Here is a 19407-nt window from a genome sequence, read left to right as displayed (position 1 = left end):
CCCATGTAAATATTAATGAAACTGTAAAACTCGTACTCTGCCACTGCACTGCCACTGTTGTGTTGATAAATGGGGCACAAATACACAGTTAATAAAAATCTGCAATCTACAATAAGAAGTGCCCAGTTCTGCTTAAAATCCGCCGTAAAATCTCTCCTTAAAAGAGTCCCAGTTTTGAAGGTGGACCCTTTGGAAATTAATTGCAATCTCTTCAGCTAGACTCTATTTGTAAATATGCTGCATGTTTATAAGCACAAAAAAATAAAGAACCATTCCACTGCATTGCTAGTGATATATGAATGACTCTACCTTGCTAAGAAGCAAAAAGAAATCCAGTATTTCATAGCTTTTCTGACTTTGCCACTGGAACACAGTGAATTCAGGACTGATAGCTCCAGCATCCAGCCTCCAAGGCAAAAGCAATGCTGCATTAATTTTTGAATTCAAGTGTTTTCAGTCCCATCGTCACAGGTGTATAAAATCAAGGACCTACCCATGCAGTCTGCCTTTGCAAACACTTGTGAAAAAATCGGTTTTTCTAAAAAGCTCCCTGAATCTGCTTGTTCTCCTTAAACAAGATTCCACCTTTGCAACAAGTTGGTTTGTGAAATTTCTTGCATCGTAGATATTCCACAAGCATCTATAAGTGGTATTATTGCAAAGTGAAAACATTCAGTAATCACAGCAGCTCAGTCATGACGCCGCAGACCTATAAAGTAACAGAAACAGGGTCAACAAGTGCAAAAGTCTTAATATCTGCAGCGTTCCAAACCTCGTCCAGCATTAACATCAGCACAAAATCTGTATGCTGGGAGCTTCACGGTATGGGTTTCCATGGCTGAACAGCTCCTGCACGTGTTAAGGATTTAAGTAAGTAACATGCATTTTAAATGCTCGAATTAAGGAGGAAAACAGACGTATAATATCAGTTATGTATGCTGTAATATTTCTCTTGTAATTGGATAAAAATACTCCAGAAATCATCAAACTCACAACCAGTTTAGTGACTGAAATTAGAAAACCTAGCAGGTAGCTAGCCAGCTAGAGCCACCTGAGTTGATTCATGAATTAGCATGTGAAAAGCTAAAAACTAAAAAGCCAGCGGTTTATCCAAAAAACATGTATCAAACTTTACAGGAAGTATTTGCACTTTAAAGTACTGGGAAACTCGAGCTTCGAGGTAAAGACGCTGTTATTGACTCTGTGGACTTGGACACACGTTGTTTTACATCTGTTGTCTGTCTCTTGTAGGGCTTGCTGGTCTAGACGCGCGCTCCAGTGGAAGGATGGGTAGCCGAGCCATGGTGTACTACATGTCCACCACTGTAATCGCTGCCGTCCTCGGGGTCATCCTGGTGTTGGGGATCCACCCAGGGAACCCTAAACTGAGGGGAGGCAACTCATCATCCACATCCACGAAAAACCAGGAAGTCAGCAGCCTGGACGCTTTCCTTGACCTGATTCGAAACCTCTTCCCAGAAAACCTGGTGCAAGCCTGCTTCCAGCAGGTACCCTCTACATTAACCATCTACTGCTTCATTATCTTGGCTCATCTTGAACCATAAGCTTTCACGCAAACTGAAAATGTTAATATAAACATAGCAAAGAAAGATTCTTGACTAATACGTTTCCTTTTAATAAAACGCGAGTGTTTCCCAGTATTGCTTTGCTGGGACTTTCAGCATCAAAGCTTTTGGTAAGGCTCTACATTCCTTATATGAAATTTGCATCATTCAGCTTTAAGGTGATGATAATCAAACTACACTGAATAGAGAAAGAAATTGGTAAATAAATAATATCTGAAGTTTATTAAAATTGTATTTTTGTTTTTCAAGATAAATTTCCTCTTTAATTTGAATGAATGTTCACAGACATCGCTTCATGTGCTTCATGTTAATAGTTTACTAGAAAAACCATTGCAAACTACAGATTTAATTTTCCAAAACAGCTACCACTTGGATCCTGAATTGTGATTGTTTTGTCAGCGATTGTCAACAATTATTATTGCTAATAATTATTATCCAAAGTGTATCATATTGGAAAGTCTTGCTTGTGCCCCAGGCCACATTTGAGGAGATGAACTTTTCTGGATAAGGGATTACTGAGCAGTTTGAGAGAATGAAGGACTCGGACAGAGTTCTTAAAAACTTATGGTTCTCCAGAGAGGTTAGCTGTTCTCCAAACTTCATACGTAACAATTTTTACATATGCTGTCTGGACTGATTCAAAGGCTTCATTTGGCTAGAAAGAGGCTAAGAGGCCACGCAACTCTTTGGACTGTTGGAGGAAGCCAGGGTACTCACGGGAGACCTCACGCAGGTGTGGGGAGAGTATGCAAACTCCACACAGAAAGATCACAGGAGTCAAAGCCAAACCCATCCCCAACAGGGGTGGGCAACTCATTTTCTAAAGGGGCAACATGAAAAACTGGGACTGGTGTGGATTGCTGCAGTAATACACTTATAAAATTAAATTAATATTAAACAGAAATGAGTTCAGATCATTGGTGCAGATCTCCACAACAGTTCTGGGACAGTTTGTTGCCCACCCAGGGCCCAGAGTGTGATAATCTAGTTTAAAACAAATACTAATATAGAGCTTATCAACTGAACCACTGAAAACATGTCTTACATACTAAAAGACGATAAATCAGTGCCATTGCAATTCATCAAGTCATTTATAAAATAGATCTAGGGTTGCTTTTTTCCATTCTTTGTAATGTATTGTGAGTTAGTGCTAATGGTGCCGTCGAAGAGGGACAATTCAGGAAGCGGCTTGTGTTTTTGTGATGCTGCAGTTGCCTTCTTCTGTCCAATCCTGTTTTTTCTGTCATGCGTGTTCGTCTGAATGATTAGAAGTAGTTGTCTGTGTTTGACTGGGCGATGGTCAGCCGTCCTGCAGCTACCGCTAATCTCTTTACAGCTGCAAAGCCACATACTTATTTAGTGCAGTAAGGCATCTGCTGGTGAACCGAGAGCTTTATTTCTGTCTGCATCTTTATTTTAAACTGCGTCTTTGTTCATATTCATCAGGAATTCAGTAAATTCATGTAAGTCACCGCTTTAGCAGCAGGGAATTGTCCTCCCCCTTTCAGCCTTTTCGTCTCCTTTTTCTTTCCCTTTGTTGTATTTATGTTTCTCTTTTGCCTTTTCTTTAAACAGAAATCAGAGCACGTCGTGCCGCTGCCAAAACTTTGTTTGTTCACACACAATGGGAGTTACAAAATCTAAGCACCCCAGCACAAACCACAGAATAATCTGAATGTCGCCCCGTGTTTCCTTCAGGTTCAGACGGTGCTGAAAAAGGTGCCGGTCGCAGCAGCAAACCAAACTGAGCCCATATTAGTGAACAGAAAAAAACTGGAATACAAATGGGGCATGAACGTCCTCGGTGAGTTGATAACAGAGTTCGTATTGCGAGACGCTTGCGTTTTCCAGGTCTCTTTTTGGTTATTTGTTCTCATTTTTCCACTTACTCGCTTGCTTTGTGTTTTCGTCAAGGTTTAATTGGCTTCTTCATCACCTTTGGGATCTGCATGGGCCGGATGGGCGAGCGTGGGAAGGTCATGTGTGACTTCTTCAACATCCTCAATGAAATTATCATGACGATGGTGTCCATGATCATGTGGTCGGTGTCTTGTATTCCTTCATTCGTATTTGTGTGTCTGTGTTTAAAAAGTGCGTGCCTCTGTTTTTCCTCTTGGTGGCCAACGTTTGACATTTTGGCGATACCACATACAACGGTCGGAGACAGTGATGGATAAGGCGAAGACTGTGTGCTTGAGGCAAATTGTGGGAACAAGCAGCAAGGTCAGATAGAAAAACAAAGAGGAAGAGGGAGAAAGTGTGTCAGTGAAGGACACAGACAGATGGAAAGAGGGAGAGGGTTTCCCTGGGACATGCTGGAGTCTGTGGTATGCTGGGGAGTAGCAGGAGCCGGGGCCCGGAACGGCGTTGTGGGCTCCCAGGGGAGCCGTGGTGGAAGATCTCCAGAATGTAATGGATCCATCGATGACAGAGGAGCTACTTGATGGCAGAGCAGAAAGTAGATGCGGGCAGGAGGGACGTAAAAAGATGTGTGTGAGAGCAGTGCACGTCTTGAGGCTTCACAGAGCCCAGGCAAGTGGCGCAGAGAAAGTGTAGCGGTACTCGGAGCGGGGATGGGAAAGGAAAGGAGGAGTAGAGTAGGCGGTTGGACGAGAAACAGCAGGATGCTTGTCTCGCAGCTCCTCTAAGCCTCCTCTACATGTGCAGCTGGACACCAAAGGAACTGTATCATTGTCTGTATCACTCACTCAGTGTAAACAGATTACTCATGGGCTTATGGTGCGAGCCAAACACAGAATCCAGTGTATACAAAAAGCACGCATCATACAAGGGGCATATCTATCAAATCATATACATGGCATACCGCACCAAACAACTGTCACTGGATGCCAGCTGACCTGGGAGAATGCACCGTCTCATGATGGGACAAGGAGTCGCTTTAATTCAAGTGTCCCAATAACTGCAGTCTGTATTCATGAACAGGGACAACTGCTCTCCAGAGCTGGAAACCAGAGATCCAAGCATGTGTCCTGTCCCCTTGCAGAGAAACGTGCTTCTTTGACAGTGACTAAAGATTTATGAGGTGGCGAAAACGTTGGCCTGACATTAAAAAAAAGTAACAGGGTGGCTACAGCTCCTTAAATATTCTTAAAATATCTTAAATTCATATCAATTTATAAAAGGCTTTGTAAAATTTATAGTCATGTCACCACATGGATTACTAGAACACAGTGCCACCATTTCTGCGGCATTGTTTATTGTTCTGCTATCCCTTTTAAATGTGTTTTACATGTGTAAATATAGTTAATGGCAACAGGACGCTTATAGGCTAATTATTGACTTATTTAATGGTTGTTGTGTCAGAAAACATCTTAAAATACTGAAATGTGATCCTGGCAGTAACATGCAGACATGGTGAGTTCACTGACAAACAGCTATGGTGGTAACCACCAATAACTCTTAGTGGTTGAAGCCAGTTCATAGAAATATTTAATAGGACAATAACACTGCATGTGAAACATTTTTTTTAATGTTTGGGACGGTGACAATGATTATGTTGTTTTCACATTAACACACACTTGTGTTCCTAAACAAAGCCATTTTTTGTCTTTTTATTTTTGTGTGAACTTTTGTGCTTGACTATATATATAAAGTTTGTATTTTTCATTACAGGTTTGATCTTAAATATTATTTTAAAGAATAGTAAAGTAGAAAGAGTAGGTAGCCTTCAAAAGACCTGTGGACACCTTGTCCTTTGTTGTAATTCATCCATAATTATTAGATTAAATTCAGTCAATCAAATCAAACAATTTCTGCCTTCAAATGGCTTTGTTGCTTATTGGACAGTTTAAAAAAGCAGAAAGAAATATTCATGTACATACACATATATAGTGTATACTAAATGGAGTTTAATGGAACATGAACCACAATCAGTCCCAATCAAATAATTTCTGCTGTGATGTCTTTGTCCAGGTACTCTCCTGTCGGCATTGCCTCTCTGATTGCGGGAAAGATCGCAGCTATCGGGGACCTGGAGATGGTAGCCAGGCAGCTGGGCATGTACATGGTGACTGTCATTGTGGGTCTGATGATCCATGGGGGCTTGATCCTACCCGCTATATTCTTTGCAATCACCAGAAAAAGCCCCTTTGCTTTCTACTCTGGGATCTTCCAGGCATGGATCACAGCCTTGGGCACTGCTAGCAGGTATGACAGCTTGCAGGAAGTGCATATGTATGTTTGGAAGTCGTCTGTTTGGGCATGTGTTCACACATGTGTGTCACATATTTCTTTTACAACACGTATTGCTTGGACAGCTGTTGTAGTTACCGTGATTGATCGGCGTAGCCTGCTACTCGCTTTCAGCTATTTGGGTTAAATCTGAAAGGCCTGAAGGCAAAAATCTGTATTTATGCAGCTACACTGACAAATCAGGACAGCAGACCCAAAGCGCAGGCTATCATAGACGAGTCCATGTCGGACAGATTCTGTGTTGTAAGTATCTAAGCCTTCGGATTAGTTGCCACCAGCCAAACTGGCCCCGCTGTATCCTGCCCGGCTTGGCTTGGCCCAGCCTGCCTGGGATTCAGCATTGCTGCTGAAACCAACTGTTATTTTGGCACATTACTGAGGCTTTAGTGAATATGGGTAATCCTATCAACGTTTTCTCTAATTATATTATGACCCGACCTCAGCGGGGCCGGGAATCAAATTCCTTTAATTCACATGTTGGAGGATTGAAACAGTGGCCTACCCCAGCTGTTAGGACGAGGCTGTCGGCCGACTCAAATTTCTCCTGCCTTTTTTAATTGTTGTCTCTTCCCTTCGCCCTCACCTCTGCACTTATGCCTTTCACCACCTGTCTGCCTATTTTATATCCCTCAGCAGACACTTTGCGCCTGCTCCGAGTACATCTGCACCTTTTTCCCCTCTAACTCGCCTTCTTGTGTGGCCTTCTTCTTTCAGTGCGGGGACATTGCCGGTCACCTTTCGCTGCCTTGAGGAAAATCTGAAGATTGATAAGCGTGTGACTCGCTTCGTACTTCCCATAGGTGCCACCATTAACATGGACGGCACTGCCTTGTACGAAGCCGTGGCCGCCATCTTTATTGCCCAAATGAATGACATCACCCTGGACTCTGGGCAGATCGTTACTGTCAGGTAAACCACATGGTGACTTGACTCTCATGACTCAGGTTTCATTATCAGAAAGCAGCACCGTTGAGGCGCCGCTGCTCTTTCTCCCACATCAACTATAAGCCTTTAATAGTTTCCTTACTTGGCTGCTTCTGAAGATGCCTTACAGCATCTTTGCCAGCCAGCTATTCGTTTCCAAAACCAAGAGCAAAAAACATTTATCTTCTACTTAACCTACTCAGATTCCAAGCACTGCTTTTTCTTCTATTTACATTTTTCATAAAAGAAACAGAACAAACCAAAGTGGTTTTAATATCTATACACTGGACCTTAACCAGTCCACACAGCGGTACAGTGGTTAGCAATGTAGTTGCACACAAGAAAGTTCTGGATCTGCACCTCGAGGTCAGCTGGGGCCTTCCCGTGTGGAGTTTGCATGTTTTCCCTGTGCCTGCGTGGGTTTTCTCCGAGTGCTCCAACTTCCTTCCACTGTGCAAAGGCTTGCATTTTAGGTTGATTGGTCTCTCAGAATGGGCTCAGGGTGTGGATATGAGCAAGAATGGTTGTCTTGTCTATCTGGTTTGCAGCGCTGTGATGAACCGATGACCTTTGCAGGAACCAACATCCCTCGCTCAGTGTCATCTGGGAGAAGCTTGAGCTACCCTGCAACGCTAGCTAGGCGTGCAGTTTATAAAGAGGATGGACTGACTTTTGTAGAAAGTATCCAGTATACAAACATTTGCATTGATTATTTCAACACACAGAATGTTTTAGTTACCAACAAAATCAGAAGTGACGCAACATGAGATGGCAATAAATAATAAAACTTTATGCATATATTCTGATTCTACATATACATTTAAATTTGTGCTGATATTGACGTGAAACGCTTCATAATGCTTAAGCATGGATGTTGGAGCACCTTTGAGGCCCTTGTGACAAGCTGTTTGTTGTCTTTTTGTTGTTGTTTACGCCATCAGCTGAGTAAACTAGGTGATAGAAGGTCATGTGTTTAGCCAGAGGAAAAAGCACCTGGCACAATTTACTCACATGCTGTGGCCAAAAGCAGGATGGGACAGGAAATTGTGGGGGTGTGAATGTAAACATAAACCGATGTGCACATTAGTGTAAGTAGCCTCCATCACGGTCTCTGTCACCTGATTGCACCAGAACAGGTTCCTTTTTTGTCCTGCTCTCTGTTATTTTTCCTAAGAAGGATATTAACAAACAATATTCCCTGAATGCCGTGTCAGCCCGTCCTGCTGTAAGGTTTTTGTGTCAAAGTTCATTCTGATTCAAATATTAGTAAAAAGGGAAAAATATCAATTATGTTCTGACTCATCCTGAAGTCTCTCGTCCTGCGTCAAACATAGATGAATGGAAAGTGACGTTTGACTTGACTGTATATAAAAGATGGACATGTTTTGGAACCAGAAGTGACTGCAGCTGGACAAGAGGAGCGCTAAGTTTCCAGCTAACACCTAAAGCTTGTTTAGCAATCTGCATCTGTAGCTTTTATGCCTGCACAAATACCAGCTGATTAGTGTTAGGCAACATTCAGATAAATTACAAATAATTTCACTCATCAAATGTCTCGGTGCATCTTTATCGAGAAACCAGCAACACAAACACATTGGAACTCGTTCATTCATTTTCTTTTCTGCATTTACAGAAGTGTACAGTCTGCATGCTTTAGTTCATTTTCAAACAACTTGCATCAAGTATGTTACGAGGTATAGAAATAAATATTGAAGGAAATAAAGAAATATTCATCTCCCATTTCTGAGGTTTGAGCAGGAGATTGGATCCAGTCTGCTTGGATCAGATTCTGCTTGTTGTGGCCGCGGGTTACAAATAACGCTCAGCACTTTGAAGTTGTTTATTGTGTGTCTTTCATCAACGGCTGTTTACCACGAAATCGAATTTTAAGAAAATGCTGTATGGTTTTTGTGTGATGAAACTGAAATAAAATCCATATGTACTACATAAATCTGCCCCACTTAATCTCCCAGTCACAGCGTGGTGATAATTGGCACTGCAGTTTGTCAGACACAATTGAGAGAGTAACTAATAACAGATGAATAGCTTCATGCAGTAAATATCACAGTTTAGAGCTGTATCCAGACTGGCTGGCCTGCAGGCCCCTGTGGTTACTGATAATTCTCTAATTGCAGACATGCAATGACAAGCAGCATTTTTCAGAGTCTTTAAAGTTTTACTTTAGGAAACATCTTTTGTTGTGGACAGAGGAACTGAGTCCTTTCTATCCTCATGTACTTTATACAAGCATTGCATTGATGAAATACACGTAAATGAGCTCACATAAATCCGAGACTTGTTGGTGTGTGATGTTGAGAAACAGAATACTGGACCACTCCATGTGTAAATCTTTGTGGGTGGAGACAGATTAGGGTTTTTGATTTTTTTATATGGTGATATTATAAACACGTAAAACTAAAACTCACCTCTCGCTACAATTTAAAGTCTTTAACTTTAAGCTAATTGTGCTTTTGGCTGCCATATGACTGACTAAACATGCTGAATCAGCAGTGAAAGCATGAATTGGTGAGTTCCAATATTAAATGTGGTTTCGGTTAAGCCTTTTCTGGTGTTTCAATGGTTTTTGAGCACAATGGTCTGGTTTTACAGTTGGGTTTAATTATTTTTTCATATATTTTTTCCATCACACATCTCCTTTTGCATGTGGAATTAGTTCACTTTTGCATTTTTCAGTCTACCATTTTTGGCGAGTGTTCAGAAAACTATGAAAAAAGTAATGTCTGTTGCCAGCCCACATCACTCAGCGGATACAACTGCTATGTAATCAAAGAAAGGATATCTATTGGAAAAACTGATGGAGGCCATGCTATTTAATTTGCTTTAGCTTAGACCTGCATTACTAGGTAGTACTAGACACAGAATTTAAAGACACCCAGTGTGTCCTTTGATTTATGCAGATAGGAAAAAAAGGCAAAAAGAGGCCTAGGGCAGCACAGTAGTTACAGGGATGTCTGACACTTGACTCAAGCTGAACTATTAGGGAGTGATGAAAGGGTTGCACTTGATTGATTGACTGATTGGAAAAGGCCATATGTGCATAACTGTGAAAATGGGAAAAAGCCAGAATCGTCACTAAAATCACGATTTGATTATCTCTGCCTGCCTACAGCACATTACTGCAAGCATGATTTAAATATACCTTTTTCCCATCTCTTCTCTCCAGTATGACCGCCACACTGGCCAGTGTTGGAGCCGCCAGTATTCCTAGCGCTGGACTGGTAACCATGCTACTGATCCTGACAGCTGTCGGCCTGCCTACCCAGGACATCAGTCTGCTGATCGCTGTCGACTGGCTGCTGTGAGTCAGGTGTCTGATGAGCAGGCAATAACAAATCACTGCTCTGCAATCCATGTTAGGGTGCTATAATTAACGTATGCAAGAGGTTGTGAAAATGTTGGTATCACTAAGACGTCGTTTCACTCACTGACACTGATGCCATTTGTCCACTCAGTGACCGAATGCGTACCTCCATCAATGTCGTTGGCGACTCATTTGGTGCCGGGATTGTGGATCACTTGTCAAAGACGGAGCTCACCGAACTTGATGCAGCCGAAATGCAAACGCTCCCGCAAGAGGGGGAGCTCGATTTCGTCCCTCCGCCGCCAATCCTCACGGAGATGGACATGGTCGACCCTCTCAAACCGCCCGAGCTGCCTCCTCGTTCCCCTCGCCCACCCAAACAAAACCACCACAGTCACATACTCTCCCAATCCCACTACATCACTTACTCGCCATCCCGTTCTGTCCGGTCTCCGTCACCACGCTCCATCAGTTCTCCCTCTCCGCGTTCCGTCTGTTCCCACTCTTCCAGGCCTTTCCGTACTCATTCCCCACGCCTCCTGCGCAGGACAGAGCCAGGATATTGTGTCCTGCCCAGCCATGACAATCAGGTACGTACTTTCTACCTTATACTTTAAAGACAGATGGCAGTTAGTACATACATTAGAAATCTAAATCTTCTTGTTATCCTTGTTATTTAGCATAGAGTTTGTTGAATATTACGAATATGTGTCTATAGTTTTGTAACTTGTAATTGACCAAATGTTTGATGTTTTAATGTTTTAATAGGGTCATTTTACCAGTTCAGTATAAATATACCAAAAGCTTAGCCTTGACACTACTCTAAAGGCTTTTTTTTTTTCAATTCTTAGCTCTGTATGACATCACAGAAACCCCACTCACCTGCTGTTAAAACCCTCGGATGCATTAAGATAACTAAGGAGTATTTTGAACTGCAAATCATGTAAAGCTACTCTAATAGAGTATAAAAAACCAAAAATAAAACTACAGAGAAATTAATATAATATGCCCACTTTATCATGTATATTGAAAATGCATCAAAGATTTCTGGATGCAGATAAACACAAAGCCTTGAACCTAATAATATGACTATGATGACATCATCCTGGGAAAGACCTTTAACATTTAGCATGTTTAATTTAAGTATGTTGGTCAGTCAGTGCAGGCTGCATGATCTCATTTCGGTCTCTTCACACTCTCAGATTCCCACACTGCCGCGCTCCTACAGAGAGAGAGAGACAGACCGAGAGAGAGAAAGTGACAGGGAGCGGGAGCGACTGAGGCGAGAGAGTGAAACTGAGGAGGAAGAGGAGAGGGAGAGGGTTCTGGGCGAAGTAAGCGACGGTGAGGAGAGCGATGACACTGCTTACGATCGAAGGCACACCATCCCGCCGTGCGACCTGCCGTGATCAGATTTCACCACCAGCGTGTTTCACAGTCGATTTGTTTCCACTTTTACGACAGGTTTTAACCACTTTCAGCTTCACTCTTCAGTGGAGGTACAGAGTGGGTTGCATTGCTAATTTTTCAATGCACGGATCTTAAAATGTCATGATGGCAATGCAGTGTAATATTCCCAAGAAGGCCCTTAAAAACCAGGCCTGAGACTTTTGCCCTGTGGTTGGATGCTGAAAGAGTTTCTTTTCCTCCTTATCTTATCTACTCCAGTCTTGATTTATAATTTTTCTTCTGAAATCCACCCAAACCTAAAATGTTCCCAAACGCATACACGTCCACGAATTCAACTGATGCCAGAGAATGTGAGTCTGCTCTTGATGAAAAAAGTCTGCTGGTGCTCTCACCAGCCTTGTAACGCACAAACAGGAATTCATTTTGCTCAGATTCCCTTTGCTTCCCTTTAAGGAAGTTTTAAAAAATTTACTTTTAAAAGAAAAGTTTGACATTTTGAGGACATTTGCAGTGAGGAAAAATGTATTCACAGTTAAAGACTAATATCATTAACTGTAAATATATGTAGAACTTCAGGTAGCTTTCAGTGGAAAACGGCTGGCCTGGTTCTCTTTCAAGGTCATAAAACATTTACTAGCACCTTTAAATCTCATTAATTAACAGGTGATGTCTTTTTCTAACAAGTTTAAAAGCTGAATTTAAAATGTGCACTTTTGCTGGATGTTAAATTTTTCACTAGAGTGACAGTTTGATCCTTTCAAAGTCTTGCATTGCAGGTGGTCACCAGTACTGGTGGATTTACTTCACTTTGGAGATAGCCAGGATAGCTGATTCCTACTAGTGTTTTGGCTGAGAAAACTAGCAGGTAAACTGTAGCTTTATAATTAGTATACTGATAGAAAGTACTCGTTTTAATTCTGCTTTATCGATATAGTTCCAAATCAGAACAGTAGTCAACTCAAGGTGCTTTGAGTTGACTACGTTTGAGACCCTATCGTATTTTGGAGCGAAAAACTCCAGAATCCAATGATCCCCTTTGAACAAGCAGCAGGTGACAGTGGGAAGGAAAAACTCTCTTCTGACAGGAAGAAATCTCCAGCAGTGCCAGACTCAGGGAGGAAAGCCATCTGCCGTGACTGGCTGGGAGGTTGGGGAAAAGGAAACAAAGGAGTAAAACGAGATGCTTATTGCAGTCTGAGCCTATTGCAACTTAACTAACGGATGCTCCAGGGTCACCTTGTCGGAAATGAAAGTAGAGTTTTTCACACGTGAACTGACTGCAGCTATGAAGCTTTTCTAGCTGTTACCAAATGTAAATGTGGAAATATAAAAATGCATCTCAGTCATTTCATTTATTAGTCTATAACTTGCCAGCATGAGAATACAGAAGGTATGTGGTTTCCTCCTGCATGCCCAGGCGCCACTCGAATTCAAACCAAAGTGAGAACCAGACTAAAGCAGATTTTTTTCCTGTTTTGTGCTACACGTGAAAACTCATCATGTGCGATGAGTTTGTGCGTGAAAGCCGCGAGACAAATAGATCTTCCTATTTAAGACAGCAAATATCTTTCAAAATGTTGAACTAGTCCTTTAAAAATGCCAACTGATACTTTACATCTGGCAGGCAGTATTTTTATACAGTTCTCTTTACATGTTTATCCTCAGTGCTCTTTTACCTTATTCCCTCTGACATCAGTCACTGTTGATGTTAATATTGTCTATATTATCTAGGGTTTGTATTTTCTTTGTTGTGGTCTGGTGTGTGAAATGATGAATTTTAGGCCAGAAGCTGTTTCAATTTTGTTGTTTGTTTAAATTTACTTGTTATTTTACTCTTACTTATTATTTAAATTTGTTAATTGCTGTAAAATATCATCTTCTGTCCCACTGAACTGCCTTTCATTTCAAATTGAGCTTCATGAACTGCCTCCCTACATCCTTGAGTCTCAATGCAGAGTCACAGGTCCAGATTGTGTGTATACTGTATGTAATAAAATCTTAGAGATTTATTTAAAGTAACTGCACTTCTCTTGTGTTTCCTCTGCTGCTAAAGGAACTTGTGCAATCTGTGGGAGGATTTGCAGTCAAAGGGGGACACGCGTCAGTGTTTGGTGACTAAAGACAGTGGAAAAATCCTGCAGACAAAGATATTACTGAGTGGAAAGATTGCAACACACACATAAGCAGAATGCACACATTACACACGAGGCTGTAATGAGACAAAGACAGAGATACCAACACACTTAATCCTCTCAGTGAAGAGTTAGAGATGGGCGAGGCAGGGGAGAGTGATGGATGGGAGAGGAATCGGTAGGCGGCAGATGGCCAGAAAGACGTCAATCCTTTTCATTCTTCCCAGACAGCATAAGGGCTTTGTGGGTGATTGCAAGCAAGGCTGACGTTAGCTCAGGGACACGTCAGAGAGGAAAGCTGAGCAGAAAGGTGAACCCCCCCCCCCCAAAGAGCTTCTGCAAAAACTGAAAATCAAAAACTCTCGTTTAGGTTCGTTAAAATTCGAGTTTGTCTCGATCGACATTTGCGGCTGATGGAGTCCAAAGAAGAAAGCGCTAATCTGCCCTGTGGCATGAGAGAGCTGCCCCTTCAGCGCATGACGTGGGAATATCATGTCGCACCATCTGAAGGGAAACGAGGGTCAGGAATTTAATCACTGCAGCTATCACTGTTCAGAGCAGTTTGTGTGTGAGTGTTGGGGGTTTGGGGGGTCACGGGTCACAAGGAGCATCATCTGCTCCTTTCTATTATCTTCACTCCAGCTCTGTTTCAACATAACATCAGGACAAAAATTTAAGACACAGAAGCCATTTTCACAAACTAGACGAGAAAAACTCTTTTTGCAAAGAAATATATTTAAAGCAGTCAGTATTTAAAATTACAGGTGCTAAGAGGTATTCCTTATAGTATAAACAGAAATACAAAGAATTATATGATTACATTAATCAAAGTATGAATCTTGTAACTATTTTCATGGCTGAGTGCTCTGAGAAATAATGATCTGATATATCATCATGTGGCCTGAAAGTTTTCCAAAGCTCAAATTGAAGCCCACAGCATCATAGCCAATTTCTAAAAAGCTGCGTGTGAAAAAATTACAACATCTCTTTTAAATAAATACATAACAGAGACAGATTTTGTCTTGAACTCTAAACTAATTCCATCTTTCCCTCTTCACATTCTAAATTGTGTTTTTTTTGGTAGCGTAGTATAAAAATAAAAGATAATTTATGCTCTGAGTTCGAGATGGTTTACAAACGTGATGATTTCAAGGTGGAACACATTAATCTGAAGTCTTTCTGGCATATTCTAAATCAGACCCACAAGAAGCAGGAGTGAGCCTGGCAGCCTGGTTTGGTTTTAAAACTCAGTGTGACATCTAGAGGCTGGATCGCTCGGCACATCAGCCTGCAGCTCTGACTCAGAACATTTCTGAGATTTCACAATTTTATCAAAGAACCTGACTCACACTTTGTCCAGTACCATCGCCTCCTGTACACGTGCCTCGTGATGCTTCTGTAAACATGTTTAGACTTGAGCACTCGTCATTACATTTTCCCACAGTCGCTGCACACGGAGTCACGCAGAAGGAATTCGAAAATGCGTGAGTGATAAAATGCGACCTTTGTTGAGTAAGGAAAGATGTATACATGATCATCTGCACTCAGAATACAAACAGGTAACACTATGCCCACATGCTCAAGATAACTTACAAAACCAGCTTTTAAAGTCTGAAATGATTCATGTTCCTTACTTGTTCTATTCAGCTAATACTCGTTACAAAATCAAGGACCCGTATCTCTCTTCTCTCACTGTAATCTTGGCATCTTGATACTTAAGATTGATTGAAGATTGAAAAAATATTTCTGAATATATGTTTTCCACATCGTTTGGCCAGAAGACAGTCTGAAATCTGTACGACTGTATATCATCACACGAGAGCATGCCACAATAGATTACACCAGAAATACTTCTGAAGGAATTTTCTTTTTCTTACGCAGGATCGCAGGGAGTCATTCTGAAGAGGGCACCCTCAGAGGTCGCTCACTGGTGCCTTACTGTAAGAATGTAATGACTTGGCGTCTGGAGACTCCTCCAGAGCTCCTCTTTACTAATTTTAGAGGAAAGACCTTGCATAGTTCACATGCCCTGTCTGTTGTGTGAGATCTGCCACTTACGTAATGTCTTCTGAGACTGACGTATAGAAAGGAATGCACGGCTTCAATGCCTTTTTCTGTGTAAATACTGCCTGTTATCACAAAGGTTTTCTTATTCGACACAGTGTGTACGCTCGCGTCAGCTGTTTTCTATTCTTCTCAGATGAGTTTCTGTGTAAGACATTAGCTGATTTCATTGTGCGTCAAATGACCCGTTCACACAAGATTCATTTCATAATGCATACTGATAAAAAAAAACAAAAAACATAAAGATGAATGGAAACCATGCTGTTTTAGCAGCTGAAACTACCTTTTATGTCCTCTTTAAACTCATACGGGAGTACCTTTTTAAATTTGCTACATCTAAAATGTTCTAATCAGATCTTTATACCATACTTGGTTTAGGGAGGAAGCATTTCCTGCAACGGCACCTGCCTCTGAAAGTTGCCAACTCTTCATCCACTCAGTACTAAGAGGACAATATTTGAGTAAGTGGGCTACAAACATTGTACAGATGTGGACAACCAGCCTGTCTTGTGTGGTTACTCAGTTGTGAAACCACATATACTTCAAGATTTAGGTGATTCCTGGTTTAGGTGTGTCGACCATGGTTCACTGCACATCATTGCAATGCACCGATTTGATTTGTAAAATTACAATAAAAGTCTATAAATATAAAGTCTATAATTTAAAAAAACAGACATTTTCATGACTTTCGCATTGTATTATCCATCTTCTTCTACTTATTTGGGGCTGGGTGCGGGGGCAGCGGCAGAAAAGCCCAGACCTCCCTCTCCCCAGACACCTCCTCCAGCTTGTCCTGCAGGCCAGCCGAGAGATATAATCCCTCCAGCGTGTCCTGGGTCTGCCCTGCGGCCTCCTCCCGGAGGGACATGCCCGAACCCCCTCAACTGGCTCCTTTCAATGTGGAGGAGCAGTGGCTCTACTCTGAGCCCCTCCCAGATGCCGAACTTCTCACCCTATCTCTAAAGCTGGGCATAACCTGTGCGATTTTTGGGCGATTTTTCAGTTGTGCGACTGTTTTGGGGATCGGCCCGAGTTTCGCCTTAATCATGTGTCGTGCATGGTGTAGTATACATGGGGTAACGAGAAGCGATTAACACCTCACGACCAGCTCCCGATCAGCAATCGTATGGTCGCAAGAAAATCAAACCTGTTTGAAATCCTGTCGCCCCTCGTCAGGATATCAATGCAACCTCTCACATCCTCTCACACTGCGCATGCGCAAACACAGAAATGGAAGTAAAAAAGATGGAGTAGCATGGCAGCGCAGTGTTAGAACTTTGGCAAGCTCATCCGAGCCTTTTCGATGTGGTCTAACAAAATCATTTCGACCGCGACAACCGTGAAAAGAGTTGGATGGACACTGCTGCTCAACTGCAGCTGCCTGGTCAATGTTTTTCATTAGCAATTTAGCAAAGTTGATTGGTGGTGTGTGTGTCTGTGTTAGTGAAAGAGAGAGAGGGTGAGCAAGATGCAGATTTTGTGTTAAGCTTCATGTTATGGACGCACAGTGTGAGCACTCAGGTCGCATCAGAGCATCAGGCCCTGCATCGTGACTCATGAACTTCTAACCCCCGAGATTCAGTCGTACAGTTTGAGCAGGGGCTGAATAACGCAGCTGAAAAAATCCTAGTGTTTGTCCAGCTTAAGAGAATGGCCAGGCACCCTTCGGAGGAAGCTCATTTCTGCTGCTTGTATCCGCGATCTTGCTCTTTCAGTCACTACCCACAGCTTGTGACCATAGGTGAGGGTAGGACTGGCGGATTGGCGGTGGTAGGATCGACCGGTAAATTGAGAGCTTCGCTTTTACACTCAGCTCTCTCTTCACCCATACCTCATTGTATTATTTTTATTTTTAGTTACTTTCTATTATTGCGATCCTAAAGTCATGTTAAAAGAATAGACTGAAAAATACAGACCAGGAAAATAATCTAAAACCTAAAAATACCATATAAATGATCTGACTGAGAGGGATCTCATGTGTCACAAGTGCTATACAATTAGTTTGTCCTTAATAATGAGCTGCAGCCGAGCATCTATGGAAGACATAACCAGCCAAAATCATAAATAAAACATTATCCAGATGACTTGCTTCTGTATTCATAGGAAAAGTAGTAAAAGTTTGGGGAAAATAAAAAGATGGAACAATGCAAAACATAAATAAATAATTAATCAATAACATTTTGATAAATAAAGATAATTCGGTGAATTAATAAGAAAGGAAAAATGCTTGAGAGGCAAGGTGAGGCAGAAATATAAACTTTGTAACATTTTATGACCTGATTCATGTTTCCATTATATTTTTATGTTATTTTGATCTTCTTTTGGTTGCAGTTAACATCACAATCATTGAATTAGATTCTCTGTAAACAGTCTATGACTGATCCACTGATTATTAAACAGCTGCCTCTTTGTTGCTTTCTGCTGTGACTAAATTTATTCTGTACCCACATCATGCTTTTAGCTTTATTACAGCCACCCTTCAGTCCCGAAGAGTGTTTGAGACAAAGAACAGATTTTAGATTTACTATAAAGACAAACTGACGTTGCGCAGCGCAGTGTATCAAAGAAAATCAGTGACACAAGGATTATGTTGTGGTAACTACTTCATCCAGAACACCCCGTGACAGAAAGCTGTTCTGCCCCCAGCAAATACCATTTCTGCCACCCACCCCCTCTGCCCTGTATCGGTTACACATAACACATAAACTGGCTCCGGACCAACTACATGAACTCTGTCTGCACCACTGCCAGCCGATGAGCAAGCTCTTTGTTATCCTCATAAGCATAAGATTGCAGCGCCACATTTCTGCCATAACTCTGACAAATGCAGGGCATCAACACCTTAAACACTCCCGCCACTTTTAGCTGCTCTATAATAGTTTTATCTTCATGGGATATCCAATTTACTCAGTCAAATGTGCAGCAAATGGACATGCATTAAAAAGACAAAGTAGTCTAACCTATAAGCAATTTAGAATCGCCAACTGACCCACAGTAATCCCACTAACTGCATGTTAGTGGGAGTTTAGGAGTTTAGATTGTGGGAGGATGTCAGAGTACCTGGAGAGATCCCATCCTGATACAGGGAGAACATGCAACTCCACGTATAAAGGCTGCGCAAGCAAAATATGTGAAAAGATTTTAAAATGACTTGGTGAAAAATAAATATTGTTATAGCTAACTTCATTATCTGCACATTTACTCAGCTGGTTCTTCCTGCTCTTGTGCAATCACTCTGTCCTTGCCTCCTTTGCACTGACAATCATACACAAACACTTTACATTCAGCTAAACATAACAATATAATGTGATAATTATTGTAAGAGCAGGCTGGGAATCCATATTTGATATGAGTATAGCACACAGCTTGGTTATGTGAAATCATCGTCATGAATTTCTCGCCCACACTGTCATCCTCTCTCAGTCTTTGTGCTGTAACCCAAAAGTTAAATGTAACAGGGAAACACAACTTACAAATGAATAAAAGGCATAAACTGCTCCATTTCAATTTATAACAATATTCAGACTGAAAGCAGGGTGCTACTGAACATGAACTGACCAGGATCAGGATCGGTACTGTAAACAAGCAACAGAACAGGAATAGAAATGTTTTAACAAACTAAAATAACAAAGTACATCAGCTCATTTGCTGGTAATACCAGCAGACTAGTGGCTCAGAAAGCTAGAATTAGCTAATAATCTCTAATGATTTAGGCTACAACACCTCTGAGTGAGCGCACTGTAACATCATGACATCA

The 19407-nt window shown here is 41.6% G+C and overlaps 1 protein-coding gene across 8 annotated transcripts in view; it reads left to right on the top strand.

Annotated features, from left to right (window-relative positions):
* slc1a9 (solute carrier family 1 member 9) overlaps nt 1-13473 on the top strand; it is a 29543-nt gene extending 16070 nt beyond the window's left edge. For all 8 annotated transcript variants that reach the window (XM_082531667.1, XM_082531663.1, XM_082531665.1 and 5 more), the window contains 8 exons: nt 1252-1508; nt 3285-3390; nt 3501-3627; nt 5520-5753; nt 6513-6707; nt 9907-10041; nt 10196-10634; nt 11247-13473. In XM_082531667.1, coding sequence (XP_082387793.1) covers nt 1252-1508; nt 3285-3390; nt 3501-3627; nt 5520-5753; nt 6513-6707; nt 9907-10041; nt 10196-10634; nt 11247-11453 — 1700 coding nt within the window. In that variant the 3' untranslated portion in view covers nt 11454-13473. The remainder of the gene's footprint in view (nt 1-1251; nt 1509-3284; nt 3391-3500; nt 3628-5519; nt 5754-6512; nt 6708-9906; nt 10042-10195; nt 10635-11246) is intronic.
* Nucleotides 13474-19407: the final 5934 nt, after the last annotated feature.

This window comes from Aulonocara stuartgranti, assembly GCF_965226115.1.
Source record: "Aulonocara stuartgranti genome assembly, chromosome: 4".
In the NCBI taxonomy this organism is placed as follows: domain Eukaryota; kingdom Metazoa; phylum Chordata; class Actinopteri; order Cichliformes; family Cichlidae; genus Aulonocara; species Aulonocara stuartgranti.
This window is presented reverse-complemented; position numbering and strand designations above follow the sequence as displayed.